Here is a 25294-nt window from a genome sequence, read left to right as displayed (position 1 = left end):
TATTGAAGAGTTCAAAGTAAATAAATAAATTAAGATTCTTTAAAAATATAGTTTGATATTGTTACATCAGATATTTGTAGTACCGGAGCTTTATTAGGAAGAATGGCTATGAGTGGCTAAAAAATTCCATATCCAGAGCCCTACTATCTTCAAAACTTTTAGAGTAAGGTTAAATTTAAAGAGTATCACCCAAATTTAGTATAATTTCATACTTGGTTCATTAAAATTGGATTTAATTTTAATGTGATTGAGCAAAATTTAATTTTTTTTGGATTTTTGTGACGTCACTAAGTTCGAAAAATCAATTTTTTTCATAATACACTCTAATTTTATCCGATCTGAATGAAATTTTTTTGAAAACCTACTAATTTTGGATCAAACTTTTCATTTTTGATGTTATCTTTTAACTAACATTCACCATTGTGCGAAATCTTATATCAAGACTCCACAATCATCAAAACTTTTAGAGGTAAGTTAAATTTGACCACAAGTCCACAAATTAGAAAAGTATGATAAAAATTTACTATAATTCCATACTTGGTTCATAAAAATTGTATATAATTTGGATGAGATAGAGCAAAATTCAAGTTTTGGATTTTGATGACGTCATAAAATTCAAAAAATGAATTTTTTTCATAATAAACCCAAATTTTATTCGATCTGAATGAAATTATATTTTTGATGTTATCTTTTAACTTACATTCACTTTTGTGCGAAAGATCAGTACCGAGGCCTTACTACTATGCTAGTTTAAAGGTTAAAAGGAACACATTACTACCTGTGATTTTATACATCAGTTGAATTAAAAAAAAAAAAAAACATATGAAAGGAGAGATTTGACTTTGCTGAACGGCGAGGAGGCTCATAAAGCAGTTCCAACGGTTCGAGATTTCGGGCTATAGTTCTTTCTAGCGATCCTTTGTAATGACAGAAATTTAAATACCCGATATGTGTGATATATTTCTAACATTTTTCAACCATTGTTCAATTTTTGAATCATCCGTATTAGCTTGGAATCCTTTGGAACCGATTTTTACACATCTATTCGAATAAGCTAATAAATTACTGACGTTTTTCTTCTATGGTCGCGAAACATAATTTTTTTAAATCTAAAATTAAGATTATATATTATACCGTCGTAGGATGCTTTAGCATCCTTTTTGTCAATCAAAAGTCGGTGGAATGAATTTCTTTTTTCACGAATAAATTTATAATTTTTTTAAAATAAATATTACGAACGAAAGGCCGCCATAATTTATTGAAAATAATGCAAATACTGATGATCAATACTGTCTTTACAAGGTATGTCAAAAATTAATTCAATTAATTGTTTATTTTCACTTGTTTCAAACGATTTCATATTTTACGAAAACTTTATGCTATTTCTATACAAACGAAGCTTTCTTTATTGACCTTGAATCGTTAGACTATTTCAAAAATATTGCATTGCAGTTAATTATGGACCAAAATATTTGACGGTGTAGCGATCAGTGACTAATGCAATGTTATTCCATCCACCATTTACGAATAAAATGTAATTAGTTTATAAGCTTTGATAATTTATTTTCGAGAAAATAAATTCTATATTGATTTGCAATTAACGACGATTTTAACTATGTTTATCATAAAACATTAAATACGTGTAAAAAATATGAAATATGGATTTATGAATTCAGAATTCGTTTATTACAATATAATTATTTTTACATTAATTACATTAATACATTATTTCGAATACTTTTTTTTTACTAAGAGCCGCCGTTTTTGAGATATAACGATTCAAAAAGTTGGAAGAGCTGAAATCGTTAAATACGGTCAACTTCAAAATAAATTTGAAATGGTCCTTCATGTATAACAATGAAGAACGTTTTTTTGTAACCCGAACATAAGTCGACAGACTTATTCGACAGAAATCGAATACCCTCGACAGAAATCGAATTCAAAATTATGTAAGCCACTGGAGACTTTTGATCTGAATAATAACTTTTGAAAAATATAAAAACTTCAAAATTTTCCAATTCATCGAAGGCCAATGTATCATCATCATTGTGTGCCATGTCTATTCAACAGACGTTTGACGATCATGGACTTCCACTGCTGCTGATCATAGACCATGTGAAAAAGCTCAACAGACATTTGCGGAGAAAGGATTGATAAAAAATTTACTGTCTCTCTGCCTCTTCATTTGTTACCTAATATTTTACCGCTTAGCATTAAATATTCTAAGGATTGCTGTTTGATCACATGACCCACGAACTGCACTTGCCTTGTTTTCAGAGTCTTTATTAGTTCTCATTTAGTACCAACTCTATCCAACTCCTCCTCGTTTAATATTTTTTCTTTCAAAGAAATATTCAATATACGTCTCCAAAACCACATTTAAACAGCAAGTATAGAAATAGAAAATTATCATCAAAATTATCTGTCTCATTACTCAATAGATAAATTTTTGCATTCGATTTACAAAAACTGTAATGATGTTACTACATTTCGTTCGAAACAATTAACACATAAAAAGTCTTGAATTTCTTAAATTAATAGACGAAAAAACGTCGAATTTTACTCACCTTACATGAAACACCTGTGTATTTATGAAATAAATCTAATTGAATATTTTTTGCCTTGTTATTAATTATACGTCAAATGATGAATAATTTTTATTGTTATAAAATATTATTTGAAATAATGCAGTAATTAAAGCAAAAAATATACAGAAAACATTGTCACTAACAGAACTGCCATACAAAATAAACAAGCTGTCTTAAATTTAATTTATAAATTTTTTGGTGTTTATAAAGAACGCTGAAAACCTTCTGAAATGTATATTTTTTATCTTCGTGATATTTTGAAATTATTTAATTTCTTTACTTCTACCAAAGAATACAGATACATAAAGAACAACAGTTCTATACAAATATACGAACTCATCATTTTTTATTTTGAACTTTGTTTCTACTTTCGGTTAAAGGTAATTATAAAAAATGGAAGATAGGCATTTTAAAATTTTAATGTTCGCTTTTTTTAATGCGGCGGGGTAGTGAGTGAGGTTTTCTTAGCACAGTTTTCTTTTAAGAGGTAGAATTACCTTTCAAGATTTCAAAATCGAGCATTTAGAGCAAAAAAAAATTCTTTTTGTTCATCTCTTCATCCATTATTAATTCGATTACAGCCTCTCAAATGTAGGGTGAGCGATTAATTTGATCTTTGAGCGTTTAAAAATTTAAGTCTATCTATTGTTTTAGACAATTCGATTTAGTTATTCTATTTTTAAATTAATCGTTTATATTTGAATAGTGCAAAATACATAATACAATTTCGGAACTAAATGAATACATTTTATAGTATATTTATAATATCTTAATATTACTAATCAAACATAAAAACATTGAACATCTTTCGAATTAAATAGATTTAAATGAAACAAATTTAATTAATTTTTGTACGTAAATTATGCAAAATTCTTTACCATATTCAGCTTTGGTGGATCTTTTATTTATTTAATCTATTAAAATATATGTTAAATAATTTATCGTTTGAAGCATGAAAAATAATTGTTTACCCTTGTTTCAGTGACGACTTAAGAGCTTAAAAGTTTTTATTTTTTTCGAAAGCATTGAAAAAGCTAAATACTCTCGCCAATAAAATACAGAGCCACGTTTTTGAAAAACAGAGAATACATTTTGTTAAAAGTATTTGCATCAACCATCAAAATTGGAGCTGTTATTGAGGACTCTCTAAGAATGACTATTTTATGTATTCCTTTATCCTACTAAATCCGGAAACACGCATTTCCTATTTTGAGCTTGAAACAATGCGAAGCTTATTATGAAGTACGATAGTTAATACAATATCATCATCAGCATTCAAATATAAATATCATTTAAATTCAGGATTAGTAGGTGTATGAATGAGAGATAGGTTACAGAATTTCAATATTTCATATTTTCCATACTTACAAACGAATTATTGCGGATGTCATGAATATAAACTAAATTTAGGCGAATAATTATTTGACTAGGTATATGTTGAAAAATATAAAAAAGACTGACAATAATACTACTTAACTTGGCTAAATTACGAAAATCACTTATACTCGACTAGAAATTTCGGTTAGAAATTTATTAGGTTCGAATGAGGAATTCCGAATTCCCGGTTTAGTACAAATAAGCCCGAATGGAAAACGTAACGCACATCCATCTGCCCGCCTAATGTGCCTTATGTGGCAGGAAGCCACACTTATGCCGCCGGGTGCTTTTTGCCTACAATTTTCTACGGAAATAATTTTCTTTTTGGAATATGTTCAGGGGAATTTCGAAATACAAGTTTTATCAAATATCTGGTGAGTAATGCATCGTACGACAAAAATAATAGGGATCATTTTCGTAGATAATAACATTTTCTGTAACTTTTGTTTAAAACTTTTTTCTGTATAATGCATAGGTTTTTATTTATAGCGCTCCAAACTTTTGATATTTTAATGTATCTTGAACCGTTAACTATACATTTAGAAATTACCATATTGAAAAAAGTTTGAAGCGGTTTAAATAAATAAAAATGCATATTACAGCAAAAAGTTTTGAATCAAATTTATAGAAAATGTTATTATCTACGAAATTGATCCCCACTATTATTGTCCAAAGATGCACGGTTTACGAGATATTTGAGACTGAGAATTATGTGGTATGTAGAACATTGTCTGCAAAACGGCATTTTGAAACAAATCACAAATCTGTTAGTGAAAAAAGCGAACCAGAGAAACTTACTTCAAGTGCAATGAAAGCCTCTCTACGCCCTCAATAAACTTTTTTTTTTTATAGAAAAAATGACCTGTTGATACATAAAGGTTCACCACCCCTGACCTGTTAAGCACACTTGTCCATGAACCCTTTTATAAACTTAAGAAAAAAATGAGTTAAGGACAATTTCGTGTAATGATTGAGGGGTTTTTCTAGTAATCGCATTTTGTATTAAAAAAGTTGAATGGTGGATTATAGTGCCTTAACCAAATAAAATTCATTTCACCAGCTACACAAAAAGGCTTGGTCAACGCCTGTTGACTCAGCTAATTTATTATATAATAAAATAACAACTTACCTCATTACTTAAAATTAATTTTTTACACTAGAAAAGTAAGATTATTAATGTTTACCATTATATGTATTACAGAATATCCTATAAGTCTTTAGACACCCTTTAATAGGGTCTATATTTTTAGGTTCAATTAGAAACACAAAAATGTTTAAAGCAAAAGTTGTTCGTATCAAATGTGGACATCACACAAGCACTTTGGATTGGAATTTAACCTTGAAGAAAATTAAAAAGTATACTCGATTTATTTTAAGTGACACATAGAAGAAAACTTTAAAACTTTTTTTCGAAATATGAGTAGGTTCCACAAAAATTGAAGGTAAAAATTCGCTATAGAAACAATTGAATTTTAGCTCCAATTTCGTGTATTGGGTAAGTTTTTCACAAAAATACTTTGTAATTCAAAAGAGCACACAAAAAACTCCTTCTTTATAAAGAAGTGGTTCTAATGTAAGTTTTCTTTCTATCTCTTACCTGAAACGATATCGAGTATGTTGCCCTTCAAGGCCAAAGTCCAATCTTAGGTGCCCAACTTTTGCTTGATACATTTTTCTGTATCTGACTTAACTTAGAGGAAAGAACTTGTTTCAGAGTGGCTAAGGACTTCTGAGACAACTGTATATGTTAAGGTTTCTTTTCTAAAATTTACCTTTATAAGAAAGAGTACTAGTAGTAATACAATAAGTTTTATAACTTTTTTTTATTTTTTCATAATAATTTTAAAGTTACAGGCAATTCTTTTCTCCACTTTTCAAGAGAGAAACAAAAACGCCCAACAAATAAAATGTTCTTAAAATCGTGTTAATCGTGTAACGTCATAATGGTAATTAATAATTGTTTACAGTGTATACTATTCAATTAACATTATTACGTCACAACGATGTTTTACGAACATTTTTTTTGTCGTGCGTTTTCATTTCCCTTTTGAAAAGTTCTTTGAAACATGACCAATGCCCGTACCTACTTAGACTACAAGTTTACGCAAATTCATCAGTATGATAACTACATCGTATACAATTATTGTTTGGAACAGACAGGAAGGGTGAAGCATTTCTACTTCCGCGTGCGATCATTCTGAGATACCGTACCTTATTTAATTACTTACATACTGGCAGAGCTTATAAAAGCTCGTTACCTAAAATACTTTATAATTATTATTGTCAGTCATTTTAAAAAATTCATAGGCTTTGAACATATACATATGTTAAGTCAAAAGTTTATTTACCTAAATTAGAGTAATACCTTCAACATGTATAAAATGAATGAATTTATTTCGGAACGTTATAAATAAAATGATCCACCTTTTGTTGTGTTTTGGTTGCATTTATATAAGCTGTATAATAATGATTATATTTATTCAGAACTATAAATATGCACATGCATTAATTAGCATTATATATGAACTCGCTTTAAAATCAAATAATTAAATTTCGTGCTTTAATAATAATAAAATATAATAAATTTTTTTATATAAATATTTGTTTAAATATTAATAATTTATTTATTAAAAAATTTATAAAAAAGCGCTAAGAAATATTTATTGGAATAGAATGAATAAAAATACGTGTTATTCGACAAATAAAATAACAAAAAAAAAAAATAAAACACTACTTAAGAAATCAAAAACAAATAATGATGGACTCAATCAAATGAAAAAATTCTGTAAAAATAAAAATTTGTTTGAAAAACTCCTGTAAAACAATTTCATAAAAGTCAATATTTATATAATTTGTACATACATATGTTCTGCTGGATGATCTTTTTTGTGTTAGAATCCGAATCTGGAAAAATGGGGATTTTAGCACCGTTTTGTTCTTTTAGTTTTTTTTTATGATTTTTTGTTTAAAAAAAATCAATGTACGGTGTTCTTGAATTTCGAAAATGGTGTGTGAGGATGTTATTTTTTTTTATCAAATTATTTTATTAGAAAAATACAAAATTATTGGAATGCAGTTAATAGAAAATTTTGTATGAATCTATTAAAATTAGTCCAATATTTCTTAACCAAATTCATATGTTTCCCAAAACTAAAAAGTAACAAATAAATTGTGACGCAGTTCTATCTGCACCATTAAAAAGAAACGTTCAGTATAACAACAAAATCGATTTTTGTGTTTTTCGTAACTTTTAATTCAACAGACGAATGAGTTTATTTAACGCATTTGTCTCTGTGAATTTGGACCTAAGCTCAAAGAATTACTTATATTACATAATGTCAAAAAGACTGACAAGAAATTGCGAGAATTAGTTTAAAACTTACAAATTTATTGTCTGTCGCCTTCTAAAAATAAACGAATAATGAAATTAAATTTAAAATAACAGCTTCAAAAGTTTTCAAATATCTCACCCAAAACGAGTTGGGATAAGAATATTGTAAATTGTTCCTCCTATCTGAAATTAGCAACAAATTTTATGAAAATAAATTCCACTTGTTTTTACTATACGTTTACATTTCATTCTTTTTGACACTGTTTCTTTGAGCTTTGACCAAAAAAAGCTGATATCTAAGATTTTAATTACGAAAAACAGCTGATAAATTTGAAATATTGTCTTTCTAAAATGGCAAAACTAAAAATTATATATTGAGCCAAAATTTGTTTGTTACTTTGGGGAACTTTTAGAATTACTGGGCTAAATGATGTTAATTCTATTTTAAAAACGAATTTAGGTATGTTTATTATAAATATGCTAGGTTTGCAAACTATTTTTCGTATAATAATTTCGTGTGATTCCGACTTTCGATGCAATGGATATTTTAATATTCACCATCTCTCCTCTGCTTATAGAATTCACATTTACTTGTGAATCCAAAACTCAGGGAAATGATCCAAATCCAAAACTTAGTTTTAAATATACTGAGCGATTTAAAATATAATATAGCTAGTATGAACTAGAAAATTTGTCAAAGAAATAGGTAAGCGGTGATCAATCAACGAATTTATAGACGGGCAAACAAAATAATATCTGACAAAACATATTTGCTACCCTTATAACATGGGGACATGAATCATTATTTTCTTCCATTTAGCTCTACAGAAATACTTTTTCACATTCGAATTGTTTATATTTCGACATAAAAAAGACATAAAGATCTGTGTATAACCAAAAGCTGTTTGTATTAAAATTACAAGCTTTTTATATTTCATTTTTATATCCGTGCTTCATTTGGATGAAGTCCTAATTAGTTGGATACTTAGTTGACACTAAGAAATCTTCTTCAGCAGTTCATAGTGTAATTTATTTTTTTTAAATTTAACTTAAACAGAGGCTCAGTTTGAGTGCAGGTATGATATGCCATGTACCAATACATTGAGCAAACTCTCAATCACAAAAATTCTTTCGAAGTGGAAGTTATGTGCAAATTCGGCTACGCAATGAAGGAAATTTACAATGAACAATATATGATTCGTAATTTCTTTTTGAATATCTTTTTCTTCACAGAATATAAGTGTATTTCATTCAAAAATTCCTCTTCTTCTCTGTTGGAGGCCGAATACTGAACAATTCTTTCGTTATGATAATAAAAACTACTTTTATTGATTAAATTTTAAATGAGCTCCACTAAATGTAAATATAGGTATGTTGAGTAATTTGGTACAGTTACTCTGAGTAACATTTTTGAGTCTAATATTTATTAAGGCAGTATTCTAGAAATTTGAAAAAGTCGATTCATTTTTTTGTTGCACATTTTTAAAGGTTATACCCTTAAGAATATGCCCTTAAATGGATTTTCAAAATTCCAATTATTTTCGGATATACAGCGGATTTTCTGATAACGAAGTTTGAATTGATCGCTCTGTGCTACGAGCATCTGCTGCTTCAAAAGAAAACAAAACAACACACGGTTAACAGAAATAACTTTGCAAGACATTGCATATGAAGTAGAAGAAGGTCCAATGTATGGATCTTAGATCACCGACTAATTGAAAGTGTGTAATATTATTATCCGAATTACGAGGCCCGAATTGTCTCTCAAATTGAAAACGCGTTTTTCTCTAAACTATATTTTTGGAGTAGGTTGACATGATATCTCAAGTTCTATTCGATCGATTTCTTTGGAATTTGGTGGGAATCTTCTTTATAAATATCTCTATCGACTGAACTTCGGATTTTGAAAAATTTCAATTTTAAGTATTTTAAATAAATTCGAAAAATTCAAAGGACGACATTTTTACTAATTAACAATTTTTTTGATCCAGATCACTATAAGGGATGGAATCGTATCAATCAGGGTGTTTTATTGTAGCCCCAACTTCAACGCCCTGTATTCGAATAATTTTTTTTACTATTTTTAAAATGTCAATAAATATCATATGAAAAAATGGCTACAGAAATGTTTTTCATTTTTAACCCCCGAACTAAAAAAAAGGAGTGTTATAAGTTTGACCGCTATGTGTGTGTATCTGCCTGTGCGTCTGTCTGTCTGTGGTATCGTTCATCCTAAACGGATGGAGCGATTTTAATTTTTTTGGTTTTGTTTGAAAAGTAATTTAAAGGAGAGTGTTCCTAGTTATTTTCAAGTGCATATTTAGGGTTCCATACCCGAAAAAACTAAAAATTGGCGATGATCTTCCAAATCGGCTCAGTTTCGAAAAGGCTTAAAAGAAAAAGGCAATTTAATGGAGAGTGTTATTAGATATGTTTCAAATGCGAGTTTGGAGTTAAATTTGTCGGGGGTTTTTAAAATTTTAAAAATTTCTCTTGTCTTATAATCTTGAGTCTTGTAGACTAGAATACCCCCTTAATGCACTTTATGATTTTAAGTAAAAAATAATAATTTCAAGCAAAGTTAAAACTTTTTTAAAACTCTGTTTTTCCTATGGAAGCATCCAACTAATTATAATTGCATCGATAGATATAGGAGAGCACTGAAGCGACGAACTCGTTTACTGTTAAAAACATTTTCTTAGAAGGTAACAACATAGCTATATAATAAACATACCAATGACGTAAATAACATCGACTAAATTTCTTTTTGTACTATTTGAAAATATATAAACTACACCTGCGCATTAACAACACAAAACAGATGAACTCCAATGAATATGGTAGAATAATAATCATATGATACGTTTAAAAAAAAATAGAATAAAATAATGCCCTACTGAAAATTTAATATTTTATTCATTTAGAAAAGTGACAACGCAAACCTCAAAACTTGTAAATTGAATAAAAGGTATTTTAGTTTGAAAACTGAGTAGGTAGTATAACTTTTCCAAAGTAAAGCATGTGCATGTTTATAGTATTTTGTTGTTTCAACTACTTTGTATCGTATTTTCTATATAAACTAAAAAAACGAAATGCAGCAGTACCTACAACCTAGCAGCAACCTACTCACTAGGTTTTAAATAGGCTTTAAACTTCGACGTTCTAAATAATATATTATATTGCTTGTGTTTCATTTCATAATCATTGTCACCTAACTTTAAAAGATTTATTTAAATTTTGTTACATTTAATTATTTTATTCAAATTCATTTATTTTTACAATTTTAAAATCAAATAAAAAATTCAAAATAAAAAACACACTAAATTATGCCAATTGAAATAAAAAAAGTACTAAAAAAAATATACTACGCTAAAATATTTCCAATATTAATAATTGCTACAAATTACTAGAAGCTTTTATATTTTCCTATTAATTTTTATATTAATTAATTTAAAAAAATCTCATTTTATATTGTCTACTTAGTAGTTCATTTCATAAAATGGCGTCTAGTCCAGAGTATTTCAGGGGTGGAATTTTAGCCATAAAGGTTAGAAAAGTGAAATTATATTAATCATTTAGAATTCTTTAAACCTATTGACTGTAAGCTAGTTTTCAACCAGTCGATTTTTTTTTTGCCTACCGTATGTGAAAAAAAAGTTGTTGACTACATAATACTTGAAAAAATAGGGCACTATGTCTGCAAATGTCGGAAGGGTAGGAACATGTTCTTCTTTTTCTTCAATCCTGTCGAAATTTGCAAAATTCCTCCTTTAAACATGTTTTGTTTTGCCAATAGATTTCTTTTAACGTATACGATAGAAAAACAACAATCGAAAAGTCCGATTTCCCTAAATTCGACACTTCAGTCAAGGTTAGATCATTAAACTCTTTTTTACTACTATTATAAATTCTCAAAAGAAGCATACAAATTTTTCTTCATTATGAGCTTACGGTCTTCTATACCCACCATGATAAAAAAGAATACAAGAAAAACAGCATTTTCTGAAAGAAATTACAGCAATAAAATATTGTTTGTATATTTCAGATCTGGCTTGATTAGTATGCAAGCATGTAAATTTAACAAAGAACAGATAATTTACATCAAGTGTCTAAGAAAGCGCGGTTGTCCTGTCACGTGACTCATTCGCACTAAGCTGATCATAATACAATTTTTCAGTGAGTAAATTGTATCAAAGTGTGATAAAGCAGGTGAAAATATTTTTGTAAAAATGTTCTATAAAAAAATTGCATTTTATTAAACAAATTAATGTGTCTGAAAAACCTCAATGAAGTTATTTCGTTTTTAACGACATACAAAATTCTAGAAGCATTTGCCGTCTTTATTGACCGTTTAGTATACATTTTTAGTTCGCGTGTTTGTTATATAAGGTAACTTTGCAAACAATATGTTAATAAACAAATTAAGGATGCTTTGAGACTAAATAAAACATAATTTACCGGGTTGTTTATGAAAAAGAAATGAATAAATATTACTTTTTGACGAAAATATAGTACAATCCGGACGTCAATCATGGGATTGCAACTTCCCACAAGCTGCGGAAGTGTCAACTTTGTTATGAGACAAAGTTACAATCTGTGTTGCCGGCTAAGTGATTTCCACGAGTAATATGCGCGAGGGTGTCTTATATTTAAAACTGCAATTTTGACAACTCTTTTCTTTTCTTTCTAAGGTATAGCTTTTTCTTTCTAAGATATGGCTTTTCCTTTCACTTCAATAGAAAAACCTTAACACTTTATACCGTAAATTAGCAGAAAATGAACCTTTCTAAAGTTGCCATCATTATTCAACTAGGATAAATTAAACTTTCATTGATTTGCTAAAATTTATATGTCCAGTTAACTACTCAAAAAGAATTTGATAAAACCCTAGACGTATACCTCAAGATGAGTGAGATACGCTTTTCTGCGTCGTTCTGGTTTATTGATCTTCTATTGTCCTACTATATTTTCGTGCACTTGACACAGCACGAAATTAAGCTTAAGTCAGATTCACGGCATTAACACTTTCAAATGATTGTTATCACGCTACAAATTTAAGTTCGATTTTAGATCATCTATCACCAGCTTTACTTATTTACTTAAAGCGTAACCAATTCCAAACGCGGTATGCTTAGGGTAGCGGGTTCGATTCCCACCATTTCAACAAAATTTAGTAAGGAGATGCACACAGCTTTTCAAAACAATTAAAGACCTGAAATAATCAGCGAAAAGGGTGATAAAATAAATCAATCAATAAAACAAAAGCCGTGGTAAAAAAAAATTATGTGTGATAAATCAGACTCTCGGGTGAGTGATATGTTTGCGAGAAATATCACAAAACTAATTGATTTTTTATGCGGTAAACTTTAACAAAAGTATAATCTTAAACTAGTTTATAGTAGGGAATTTTTTTTATATTCAAATAGAAAATTTAAAAAAAGAATTATTCGAAAGTTTCGAAGAACTCTGCAGACCAATGAAATAATTTTAACTGTAGCTTACTTTAATTTAATTAATGTAACTGTAGGTTTATCATCAAATGCCTGTAACCAGAATTCTTCAGCAAGTCTATTGGGCATTTAAATAATAAAATTTCAATTGATGAATTACTTTAATTCACTCTAAACAAGTCAATTTGAATTAACTTCAAAAATCATAATAGAAATTTTATGAAAAATTTTTAACAATATAAAATGAGATAAATTTATGTATTGTATTTTATAATTTACGAAAAAAAAGAAGAAAAATGGAAATGGTTTGTTGAAAGTTTTTCTTTTAAAAATTAATCACAATTCTATACATCAAAATCATTTCCATTTCAAATGATATTATTATATGTTTGCTGTCAGGAAATATTCCCAAGATGAAAACTTGATGAAAAAAAGGAAAAATTTAATAATAAAAGAAAAACAAAAATTTTGTCACTAAATTCTTTTTTATATAAATTTTTTGTTGTTGCTTTTTTTTTTTTTTACATTTTTACAAAATTTAATATTACTATTTTTATGGAAAAACATAAGGTTGCATGCGTTTATCACTTTACTACACGATTCATGTCATATTTATATGTACATAAAAAAAATAAATAAAAATTTGCGTAGAGTTTCCCAAAATATTTGTGTATGAATCATGTTTTATCACTTTCAATTTTTATTGATTTCATCAAATCTTTTTAAACATTGATTTTTATGAATTAATTTTAATCATGTGTATTTTCTAGATATAAATTAAAAACTTAAATTTAATAAAATAAATAACTCTGATAAACAAGTTTTTACTTTTAATTTCTTAAATGCGTGTAAAGTAAATTTTCTGGTAATCGGAAAAAATAGACCGAAAATTTTATAGGTATAGAGTATTGTTGTAATTTTTAGTTGGTTGGGTTCAGTTTTTCGACCATAGAGGTGTTGGTTGGATTTTGAAGTTTTTCCTTACGTTCAAAAATGGGACTCTTATTACAGAAATTTTATTTGGTCTATTCTTTCCGGGTCTATTTTTCTCGGGCCTATTTTTCCCGGTCTATTTTTACCTAAATCCAAATTTGCTTATAGAATTTGATGCGCTGGTTGCAAAGTTGACCTCAAAATTACGTTAACACGTCTAATTTTCTAGAATTTTATCCTAGAAATGCAGGAAACTGCTGATTATATTCAGTTCCCCAAAATATTTTTCGAACAAAATTTGTTGATTTTTTATGAGGATCAACTTTTTAATTTAAAAGTTTCCTTTATCTCTTAAAAGCTATATCTCATTTTTCACTGACCTTGAGAGTTGAAGTTATGCTCAAGGTCAACACTTACACAACTCTTAGCTCCAAAATGAAATTTCTTTTCTGAAACCATTATTTTACGAATAATTTTGAAGTGCCGGTGTAAAGACATCCTGTGTAAAGCCTAGTTTATCGTGCATTATTTTTTTCCCTTATATGATTTTATTAAAACCCGATTAAATCAGAGATGTTACATTGTTTGCTTGACCACTGACGAGTGTTTGTGTGTATTTCTGTGTTATCAAGGATTCCAACCGGTTTTCCATCAATAAAATGCTTGATTGTAAACTAAAATCAATCTCTTTCATAAAAGTAATGATTTTGTTTATTTAACTTCAGTGATTTTGTATCAACGAATTCATATTTTAAATTTAATCCCATGCTATTTATTGTAAATACAAATATTTAGCTGTACTTGTTGGGATGAGGTTGTCATTGTTTTAATTTTTTTCAGTGTGGAGTTTTAAATTGCGTTTTTAAGGACTTGCGCAACTTTGGAGTCAGTCCATATTAAGCTTTATGATAGGCTTTTATGTGATTTGAATAAGTTTCGAGGGAGTATCAACTCAACATCTCCACATCCTTACATGCCTGTGGCTCATTCTATTTCATCCAAACAGATGAACTAGATTCTTTTTTGTAGTATCTTAATCGAGAGTGTCCTAGATGATTTCGTGCTTTGGTTGAATAAAATCTGTTCATCCACTTATTTCAATGTAAGAGATTACAGAGGATAATAAGAAATGAGTTAGATCAATGTTTGCTTTATAGTCTCTTATATTTATTGGTTTTTCTTCTGTATCGTATAGATTGCGAATTTAATATTATATGAAATTCTGTTTGAAGAGCTAATTTTCTTGCCAACTTGTTTAACACTTTGTATTTGAATAGCTTTCTTTCTTATTTAAAAGAAAAAGAAAATGGAAATCTAAAATGGAGGCAAACAAACGATAATGGTCAGTCAAACGTTCAATAAAACGATACTTTCGGACACCATGCGGTGTTTGAAAATTGAATCTGTCGAGCAAATGTAACCTCCATAAATATTTATATTGTCGATATTTTCTGTAGATAGATAATAATTAATCAAAACCATGTTCTGATTCATTACAAAGCAAATGCAACCGAACAGATAATCGATTTCATTAAAATACGAGGCATAATATTCTGTTCAAATAAAATTCATTATGATTATTTTATAAAATTTAATATAAATGCAAATATAAAATTATGAATATGGAGTATATTTTCAAAATCAAGTTTTTTTTTTTCAATTCAACAAATTATCCTGAGGCATACATTGTTTCAAAATTAGTTAATTTTATTAAATTTAAAAGTATAATTAAAACTTTTAAATTTAATAATTTTTGTATGTATTTATTAAAAAAGTATTTCAAGTTACGGAAAGATTGGATTGATTTTGATTTTTGCTTAGAAATTTTTTCATAAAAAGTTTAATCAATAACTGTAATTCAATAAAATGAAAACAATTTTGGTTGATTTATAAGCAATCTAACGGTAATTTGGAATTATTTACAACTTTTTTATGTAGTTACAACCAAAGAAATCCATCGTTGCTCGGGTTAAAATACTCGTTGATTCCCGCTTTTATACTGACAGCAATCGAAATTTCTAGTACCAAAACTTTCTAGAATTCACAACTACATTAAAATTCAACAGTCGTTGAAATTCTGCATGGAATGACTTTATGTATATTCCAGAATAGAAATTAATTATTTATAATCGATTTTAAACTTTTAAATAAATTTTAGAACATTTTATATTATTTCAGAAATTAAAAAATGATCTAAAACATTTAAATATATTTCATAATTTTTTAGAATGTTTTAGAAATTTTTGAAACCATCTGTAATATATTGGATATTTCAATACACTTTAGAGCTTTCTCGATCAATCTAGAAATATTTAGACTATATTCTTAATTAATAATTTTCAGTATTTCAATATATAATATGATCCAATTTCTTAGATCATTCGTACAATTTTGAGAACAATGTAGAAAATTCTAGATCATATACAATCAGTCATTTTCATGATTCCTTTTAAACATTGTAAAATATTAGCGTGTAGGTAGGTACTCAAGAACAATCTGGAAAAATCTGGAATAATCTAGAAAGCCTGGAGTATTGTAAAACAGTCTGGAAAAATTAGAAATAGTGTAGAAAAGTTCTCGATATTTTCACGCACTAACGTAATTTATGCCATTTAGCACACTTCCGAGTTTATACGAATTGTACCATGTGTTAGGTAGATGGGTGGCAGTGGGTGGGCTTGGAGAAAAGTTTGGAAATACCCACTAACACTCCCTATATACATTTATTGATATATATTGATTAAAAAAAAGTATCCCAAGCTACTTCTCTACTTCTTTTTTAAACAAATTTTAACAATTAAAAATTGAGGTTTTAGAATCAAACAATCTGTATTTACTCTTCAGAACTTTATAAAAGACGTTCAAAGATAGTTTTAATATTTTGAAAAGCTCAAAAATTGTATTTATTTCCCAAAAAGCCTCGGATAGCATTATTTGGATAAAAAAATTGACATTTGACATGGATATACAAAAATTGGACCTCTAGAGTTTCTGGCAACATCCGAAATTTTAGTCTATAAGATTTTCTGAACAAGAACCATTTGACAAAATGCACGTCCCCTATTTTTGTACACTCAACTCTATCTAACGCTTGTTCTAATAAAATTATTACCTTATTTTTTTGATGTAAAAAAAAAAAAATAAAAAAACTATTTTTCACCTAAAAAATATTCCATTATTTTAATGTTATTTTCATAACAAATAAAATACAGAAAAATAAACCTCATATTTTTTCAAAAACCTTCTCAAAAAACACTAAGAATTTGCATGCTATGTGTATATGTTGAAAAGTAGTAATTTTGTTTACAGAAAAAAAAAAACATATTTTTATTAAAAAAAAAATTCATGCCATTTCTAATATAAATGCAAATTTTTGTATAAATATTTGTGAAAAAGATATAGAAAATACAACTATCAAATAAAAATTTTTATGGAGAAATTTTTAGGTTATAAGAATTATCCAGGTTTAAAAAATTTATTAACAGTACAAGACTGATTAGAGACACAAACAGTTTGGGAAACATTACTCTACATTTTGGTAAGATTATTTTGAAAAAAAAAAAGTTTATAATATTTATGAAGCCACAATATTAATTAAATATGGAAATGCAACTTACCTATATTTGGATGTTGTAACTTTCGGCAAATTCTTGCCTCTCTTTCTAACTTTTGGAAATCTGAAATATGAAAAAGAAACAAATATAAATAAGTTGTTTAAAAATGTCGGACTAATTTGCTAAAGTGCTTTCATAAGCGTAATCTACCAGCTCGTTGATTATTCACGCAGTATAAACATTACTCAATACTTATGTATCTCGCGATTTTAAATAAAATTCGTAGCGCAAGACCTGCGTTAGGTAAGCGGATTGCATCAGAGATTGAAAAAATTACACGTTTTTCTTAAAATCGAATATTGTATTTTTATTTTTTCAAGAATTTTTAGTTTGAAAACTAAGCACCTAGAAAACAAAAATACAAAAGTACTTTTTTGCTTAAAACTGATAAAAAAAAATACAAAAATATTTTTTATTTTGGAAAAATTTTGTACTTTGCTTACTCTCCACCCCCTTGTTTATCGGTAAAACTCTTCTTGATACCAAATTTTTCTATGAATTCTTTCAGAGGAATATATATATATACAACGTGTTCTGTTATTGACTGCAGAAACCTGACTTCCGAAAATAAGCTCATCAAGAGCAACAAAAAAACTCTTTTCCAAATTTGGATCTTCATTATATTCATTCACTCACTATCATTCGATAACCAGTAGCCAATAATAATCAGTGGATATTAGTAAGTTTCACTTAATAATGGAAGGGATTTTAAAAAAAGTATAAAATTATTTAATAAAATTTGGTCAAACTGTCCCACTTTATCATTTATCAACTTTTTATTATTTGACGTAAACAAACAAACCACATCCATTGTCGCATGGTTTGTTTGTTTGTTTACGTACAGTAATCTAATGTTTTTTCAAAATAATATAATCCAATTAAATCATTTTATACTTTTTTTAAAATCCCTTCCTTTGTTGAATATTATTGAATGATAGTCAGTGAATGAACAAATTTATCAATTTTTGCCATACCCGTATCTCCCAAATTAAGCCTCCAAATTTGGAAAACAATTTTTTTATTGCTCTTGATGCGCTTATTTTCGGAAGCTCATTTTTGACATCTATTAGGTACAATCGATGGACATTTGAATAAATTTTTCCAAAATTCTACTATCAGTACAAAAACAATTCCATTTCCTTCGGAAATTGGCTAAAAATTTAACCAAAATAAATTTTGTCATTTTTTTTTAATTAAAAAAAAAAATGAATACTTCAATTCCTGTTGAGACAATTTTATTTTTCGTAGTTTTCATGAAAGTTTTATTTTAATTATTTACTATTATTTTTAATTGTTTTGTAAATAAACGATTGACCACACGTATTATTTGCAATAAATAAACATAGGTAATTTACTTGTTTTCAAAATGTTTGCTAACTGTCAATGGGGTTGAAAGTGTTTGTCACGAACACACGTCAAGCCATTAACTAGTTAAAATCGATAATTCACTTTCTGAAAGCTATGTATGACAAATTTACAAATATTACATTTTTTAAATTGGTTTTTAAGCAAGAATATGAAGTATAAATAGTTGTTTTTTTTTCAATCTGGGATTACCACTTCAAAGTTTCGGGAAATCGGGAGAATTTAATGTAATACGACCGAATTAAAATACTGTTCTATATTTTTTGGTGGTTTGTGAACTAAAATTTTTCATAATTAAATATTGAAATACTTGCCTATTACTTTAAGGCGAAACAACAATTTTATTTGTTGCATCTTATTCGACATTTTAGATAAAATTCTCATAAATCATCATTTCGAAATTCTCCGTATCTAACATTTATATATGTATTATGCAAATTTTGACAATCTATATGCAATGTTCAATGTTCTATTGCATATGTAGTTGTAGTAGATATGATCAATTTAAACTGAGATGTAAAATCAATGATGCATATTAAATGTACTCTTGCAATAATCATCATCACATAATTAATTCTGAAATGAATTCAACTGTTTTGATTGCCACAATATCTTCCACATGTATGTTTATAGATAGATAGATACTCATCCAAATAACCAATGAGATCGATCGAATTTATCAGAATATATACTTGAAATTATCGTATATGAAAATTGTTTTTATACCATTTATATATGTAATATATATCATAGTATAATATATACCATTTCCGGTTGTCTCTCCGTCTGTCTGTCTGTCTGTCAACACGATAACTCAAAAACGAAAAGAGATATCAAGCTGAAATTTTTATAGCGTGCTCAGGACGTAAAAAGTGAGGTCGAGTTCGTAAATGAGCAGCATGGGTCAATTGAGTCTTGGGTCCGTAGGACAAATCTTGTAAATCGTTACAAAAGTTCAAATGTAAAAATATTCCTTATAAAACTTTTGTTTGAAACATTTTTTCGTAAACCTCAACTTTTAGCCAGGGCGCAAATAAGTATGTATTATATGGTAATATCAGTTATGTGTGTGTGACGTGTATGTATGTGTAATGTAACAGATTAATCAACACTTTCTATACATGATATTTCAACAATTAACTCAGTCAATTGTTTCTTTCACTTGTTAGTGTTGAATTAATATTATGTTATTCATTATAATTTATTTAAGTAAGTTTTAATAAAATATTTATTTAGTTTTCGATAATAAAACGATCCAACAGTGGTTCTCCGCCCATATTTTCAACTATTTTGTTGGCTTCTAAAAACAATAGTAGTATAATTAAACAAAATATCTAAAAAAAAAATTAATGCGTCTTTGAAATTTTTGACAGTAAGTGGACCTAGCGCAAGACCCTCATCGCTGGAGGGTAGTTGGAAGGCGGTGGGGTTTAATCAGTTTTTAAAAATTACAAAAAAAAAAAAACACTATGCATTAAGGAGGATCCCTCACCAGTAATAGAAAAAAATAAATTAGTAGAAAATGATCCAAATTTTTAGTATGTTGTAGTTAACGATACATTAAATCAACAATATGGAGATAATGGTTAATTCACGAAAACGAAATATTCGAAAACTGCCTTATGAAAGGTATGCTACATTTGATATGCACGATTTTTATCCACGATCAAAATATAAAATGAAAATTTAAAATACAATTACCATCACTAAACATCCAACATGCTTCAACATAATAAATAAGCATAGGAGCATTATAAAAATGTGCAAGAATTTCACTTTTCAATGGAGAAAAAACGACAGAGACATAATAATTTATTTAATGTTGTTCTATATGGGAGTTTTATCTTTTTAACAGTACGTGACCTAACTACTTCATCTACGTTATGTTCTCTTGAGATACATATATCGTTTTCAGTTTATGAACTGAGCGAGTAAATTATGATAGGCATTAGTTTATTTAATGTCTAGTCAGTTTTAAAATCTAATAAAATTAAGTTCGAAAACTGAAACCCCGACAATTACAGAATCACGCTCTTAAAAGTATGAAAACAAGAAAATATTTTCATCTGAAATTGTTATGAGAAGTAAAATTGTCATTACAGTAGGGGTACCTCTTTTGGGTCCTGTGGAAAACTGTTTAATCTTAGAGGTCCCCAGACTGTAATGACGATTTTACTTATCATAACAATTTCAGATGAAAATATTTCCTTGTTTTAATACTTTTAAGAGCGCGATTCTGTAATTGTCGGGGTTTTAGTTTTCGAACTTTATTTAATTGAAGCCATTTTGGGGTTATAATTTCGTGATCAAGTATAACAATATATATTTTTTTGAATTTAATGTGACGCTACAAAGCCTATAACCAGCGGGCGATCAAGACGCTTCTAACGATACCTCATTTGTCAAGTTATGATAAGTATTTTAGAAACTAAATCCGAACAGATGAACATACATATGGGTCAAACACGTAACCCTCGCCAAGGGTAATAGTCGGGGTAAAAATAAGAATAGCTTAAAATTTTACTATGGAAATTATAATCTCGAGAGTCGCCAGTTTTTAAGATATAAGAAATCGCAAAAAAAAAACAAGTGAATCTTTTTTAAACCCCCAAAAAAAAGGGTTGTTATAATATGGTCACTATGTATGTGTGTGTGTGTGTGTGTCTGTCTGTGGCATCGTAGCGCCTAAACAAATGAACCGATTTTGATTATTTTTGTTTCGTTTGAAAGTTAATTTAATGGAGAGTGTTCTTAGATATGTTTTAACAGCGAGTTTAGGGTTCCGTACAATAAAAATTTGTCGGGGTATTTTTAAATTTTGTAAATTTCACATGTTAACAAAATAAACATTAGAGAGATTGGTTTCTGCAAAACTTCTGCATACAAGTTTTGCAGGAACTTATATTTTATAAAAAAAAATAAGCAGAGTTATTTTTGTTATCGTTTTACTAAGTCTAGCCATTTTAAAAACGAATATAAATTTTATATATATGATCAACGTGAAATATTTGCTTGTATAATAAGTTTATGATACTAAAGAATATAAGACAATGTAATAAATAAATTCTATGTATTGTAAAGAAATTTTGATCTAATTTTATTACGCACATGTTCACTTTAAATGTCACATTTAATATTATTATCCAATGAAAAGATAACACACTAACGAAAATTTAGAGTTAAATATTTACACACTCATTGTACGCTATTGAAGACATAATTCGACATGAATGTATTTAATTTACTCAGAGAATTTCCAGAACAAAATTTATAACAAAAACTTTTTAATGAATTACGAAATTGTATAAAACGGTTTATAAATCAATTATTTCTTCCTCGTATGTTTAGTCCTCGTATTGTATAATTCTGTATCCCTGAAAATAGAAATTCAGAGGGAATTGACTATAGTTGTTAAAAGGTCAAAAAAAATAAGACGATGATAAGGACCTCCAAAACCAGTATTTTGGTACAATGGAACATCCGTCCGGAAACCCTACCCTTCAGAGCTAAAGAGGTTAGAAACTTTGCCGAATCCACTAAAAAAAGCCAAATCTTTATGAAAAAATCAATGGTTTATTAAAATAGTTACTTATGCTCTTTCTAAATATAGTTATTCTGTATCCCATAGTAGACCAATAAATAAATTTAATAAAAAAATAAGTGAAAACAAACAATTGACTGAGTTAATTGTTGAAATATCACGTATAGACAATGTTGATTAGGGAATTATTTGTTTTTTCATGTCATATAAGTAAAGAGAGGTAGTCAGCCATACATACACGTCACACACACATGACTGATATTCCCATGTAATACATACCTCGCAATTTTCGAACCTAATTTGCGCCCTCACGGTTAAACAGTGATGTTTTCGAAATTTGAAACAAAAGTTGTTTATTTTTTTATGAGGAACATTTCTTACATTAAAACTTTTTTTCTATCTCTAACGAATTACAAGGTGGGTATTACGGACCAAAGACCCAATTGACCTATGTTACTCACTACGAATTCGACCTCACTTTTTTCGCCCTGTCGTGATATTGAGTTATTCGTCCATTTGCCATTAGTTCTATGTGGTTGTCAATACTTAATGCAAATTTAAGACTAGTTTTCTCATGGATGTCATTGTCAAAACTGGACCAAATTGAAATAAAACTATACGGGAAGTAGAAACTTTCAAATAGAAAAAGAATAATCAAAATCGGTTATTCTAGTGGAAATTTCTGAGGTAACAAAAAAATAATACAGTCAAATTGAGAACCTCCTCCTTTTTTGTTTGAAGTCGGCAAAAATCAAGCCTTTAATCCAAAATTACCCTGGCTTTAATTCAAAATTACTCGTACATAATAAATTAGTAAAAATAGAATTAAACTATTTTGTTGTTATTTGTAGATAAGATATGTCGCTGGTATATTCTGGTACGAGGATCTATCCTTATCAAGTGCAAACTACCAATAATTCAACTGCAAACACAATAAAACTCTATAAATAATGCAAATTAAATTATGCACTTTTATACTTTTTATATTTTCTTCATATTTAATTGCAAAAGAGTTTTTTCACCTTTTTGTTTATGAAAATACAAAAACACAAAAAAAAATAAAAACAATATTGAAATAAACATGCTAAAAATTATATATGCGTGATTAAAATGTCAAGATTGTGGTACATTAAGTTTGAATATGCGGTAGAATAACTATATGGGTAGATATACGAATACGACCATACGATACGTAGGTACCAACCACATAACTTTTATATACGATGATCATCTAATTAGATAAAAAAAATATTAACCCCTGAATACGTTTGTTGTGTGTATTATACTGACCTAGTTTTCATCGTATCGTGAAGGTAAAAATGAATTTATGAAAAAAAAAATAAAACTTCAAAACTATGAATAATAAGTTTGAAGATATAAACTATATACTACACATATATAGTGGTGGGGAGAATGGTGGGAGGTATCCTCATATCTGTATATTAGAAAACTGTTATCTACTTGTGTGTGTCTGCTTGTGTGTTTGTTTTTATCAAGAAAAAACAATACTGTACGGAAGCCTGAATGACTCACTGTCAATTTATGAGAAAGTGGCGCTACACTACCTTAATTTTTAAATGTGTACTTTCCAACAGTATAAAGCCAACTTTTAAAAGTTACTAGTTCATTTTCAACAAGTGCACTTGTGACTTGTGGTATTATGGAAACGAATCTCTTTAAAGGTGTCGGTATTTTGTCATGTGCAGATTTTGAATTAAACGTCATAATAAACCCTTAATAATACTTTTAAAGGTTAGAAATTAGAAATGTGCAGATGCAAAAGAAAAACATCTACAATTAAAGCATTATATTGTTTAAACTATACTAAAGAAAAATTTTAAACTAACTACATAAAACAAATTATAAACATTATCAGATTATAATTAAATCCGGATATATAATTATTAATAATTCCAGACAATTGCGGCAGTGTCTAATTAAAGGATAGCCATCACCGACTGACATCTTCAAAAAGGATCGTTTCCATAATCTCACAAGTCACAAGTGAAATTGTTCAAGTGAACTGGTAACTTTTTTAAAAGTTGGTTTTATACTTGTGGGTAGTACACATTTAAAAATAAGCTAGTCCTAGCTTTCTCATAAAACAGTGAGTCATTCAGGCTTCCGTAATACTGGAGCCATTTGGATATTTAATTTATTTAAAAACATATGATTTGACTTGCTAAACTTGGTATATATTTTACTTCATTTTACGATTTCTGCTAGAAATTTATCTTTAGTCGAGACGCATGTAACACATACCTAATAGATTATTTCGAAACTCAATCTACAGTTCAACTGAAGTTTCCGACACCTTAAGCCAAGACAATGAAGAAGACCTCAAACATGACAATGAATTATTTGAACTTCAACTAAAAAGGCTATTCAGACAGTTGAAACTACATACAAAACCAGTCAGACTCACATAACTAGAAATTAAAAATAATTTCAGTTACTTGAGTCTACTGAGCATCGAATGCTTACTCTTTAAAAAATGTACAAAGCTGTTATGACAATTAAGCGAACATCGATGAAGAATGAATATGTTTTGTCGTTATCGGAAAACATTGTCACTAAAATCAGAAATCGCCTTTTAGATTATGCAATTCATGCTCTTTTATTTCTGAAAGGCTATTTTATAAGAAAAAGCTTTGAATTGATTTTTTTTAAATTATTTTCGAATTGCTGGTTTAGTTTTAGTTGACAAACTATGCTCAAATTTAAACCTATTGAAGTTATATTGCACATAAAACCTATGTAGTTAGAAGGGTGTTTTCCCGTAATCGTTTTTGACGCATGTATAATGCCATTTTTTCATTTGCAAAAATATAATTTTCCAAGACTAAAAATAAATAATATTAAAAAAATAATACTGGCAAAAATTTTAATAATATTTGGGTCACGAAAAATATTACCAAGAATTAAAAGTCGGTACATTTTTTGATAGCCTTTGATAGATAATTTAATTTACTTTAGTATTTAAATCAATATAAGCATTAAAAATTGTGCAGTGAAGCAGACGAATAATGGCTAGTATAATATAATATTTTAACATAGATAACAAACTTTAAAATCACTATAACAGTAAGGCGTCT

At 28.1% G+C, this 25294-nt stretch overlaps 1 protein-coding gene across 22 annotated transcripts in view; it reads right to left on the bottom strand.

Moving 5' to 3' along the window:
- Positions 1–25294, bottom strand: part of LOC123298601 (calcium/calmodulin-dependent protein kinase type II alpha chain) — a 181013-nt gene that overhangs the window by 65337 nt on the left and 90382 nt on the right. For 12 of the 22 annotated variants that reach the window (XM_044880664.1, XM_044880665.1, XM_044880672.1 and 9 more), the window contains exon 3: positions 17297–17356. In XM_044880664.1, coding sequence (XP_044736599.1) covers positions 17297–17356 — 60 coding nt within the window. Of the gene's footprint in view, positions 1–6827; positions 6870–17296; positions 17357–25294 lie in introns of all 22 variants that reach the window. The other 10 variants (XM_044880662.1, XM_044880666.1, XM_044880669.1 and 7 more) reach the window with 1 other exon arrangement.

This window comes from Chrysoperla carnea, chromosome 4, assembly GCF_905475395.1.
Source record: "Chrysoperla carnea chromosome 4, inChrCarn1.1, whole genome shotgun sequence".
Lineage (NCBI taxonomy): Eukaryota > Metazoa > Arthropoda > Insecta > Neuroptera > Chrysopidae > Chrysoperla > Chrysoperla carnea.
Note: the sequence above shows the minus strand (reverse complement) of the source record. Positions and strands in the feature narration are given on the sequence as shown.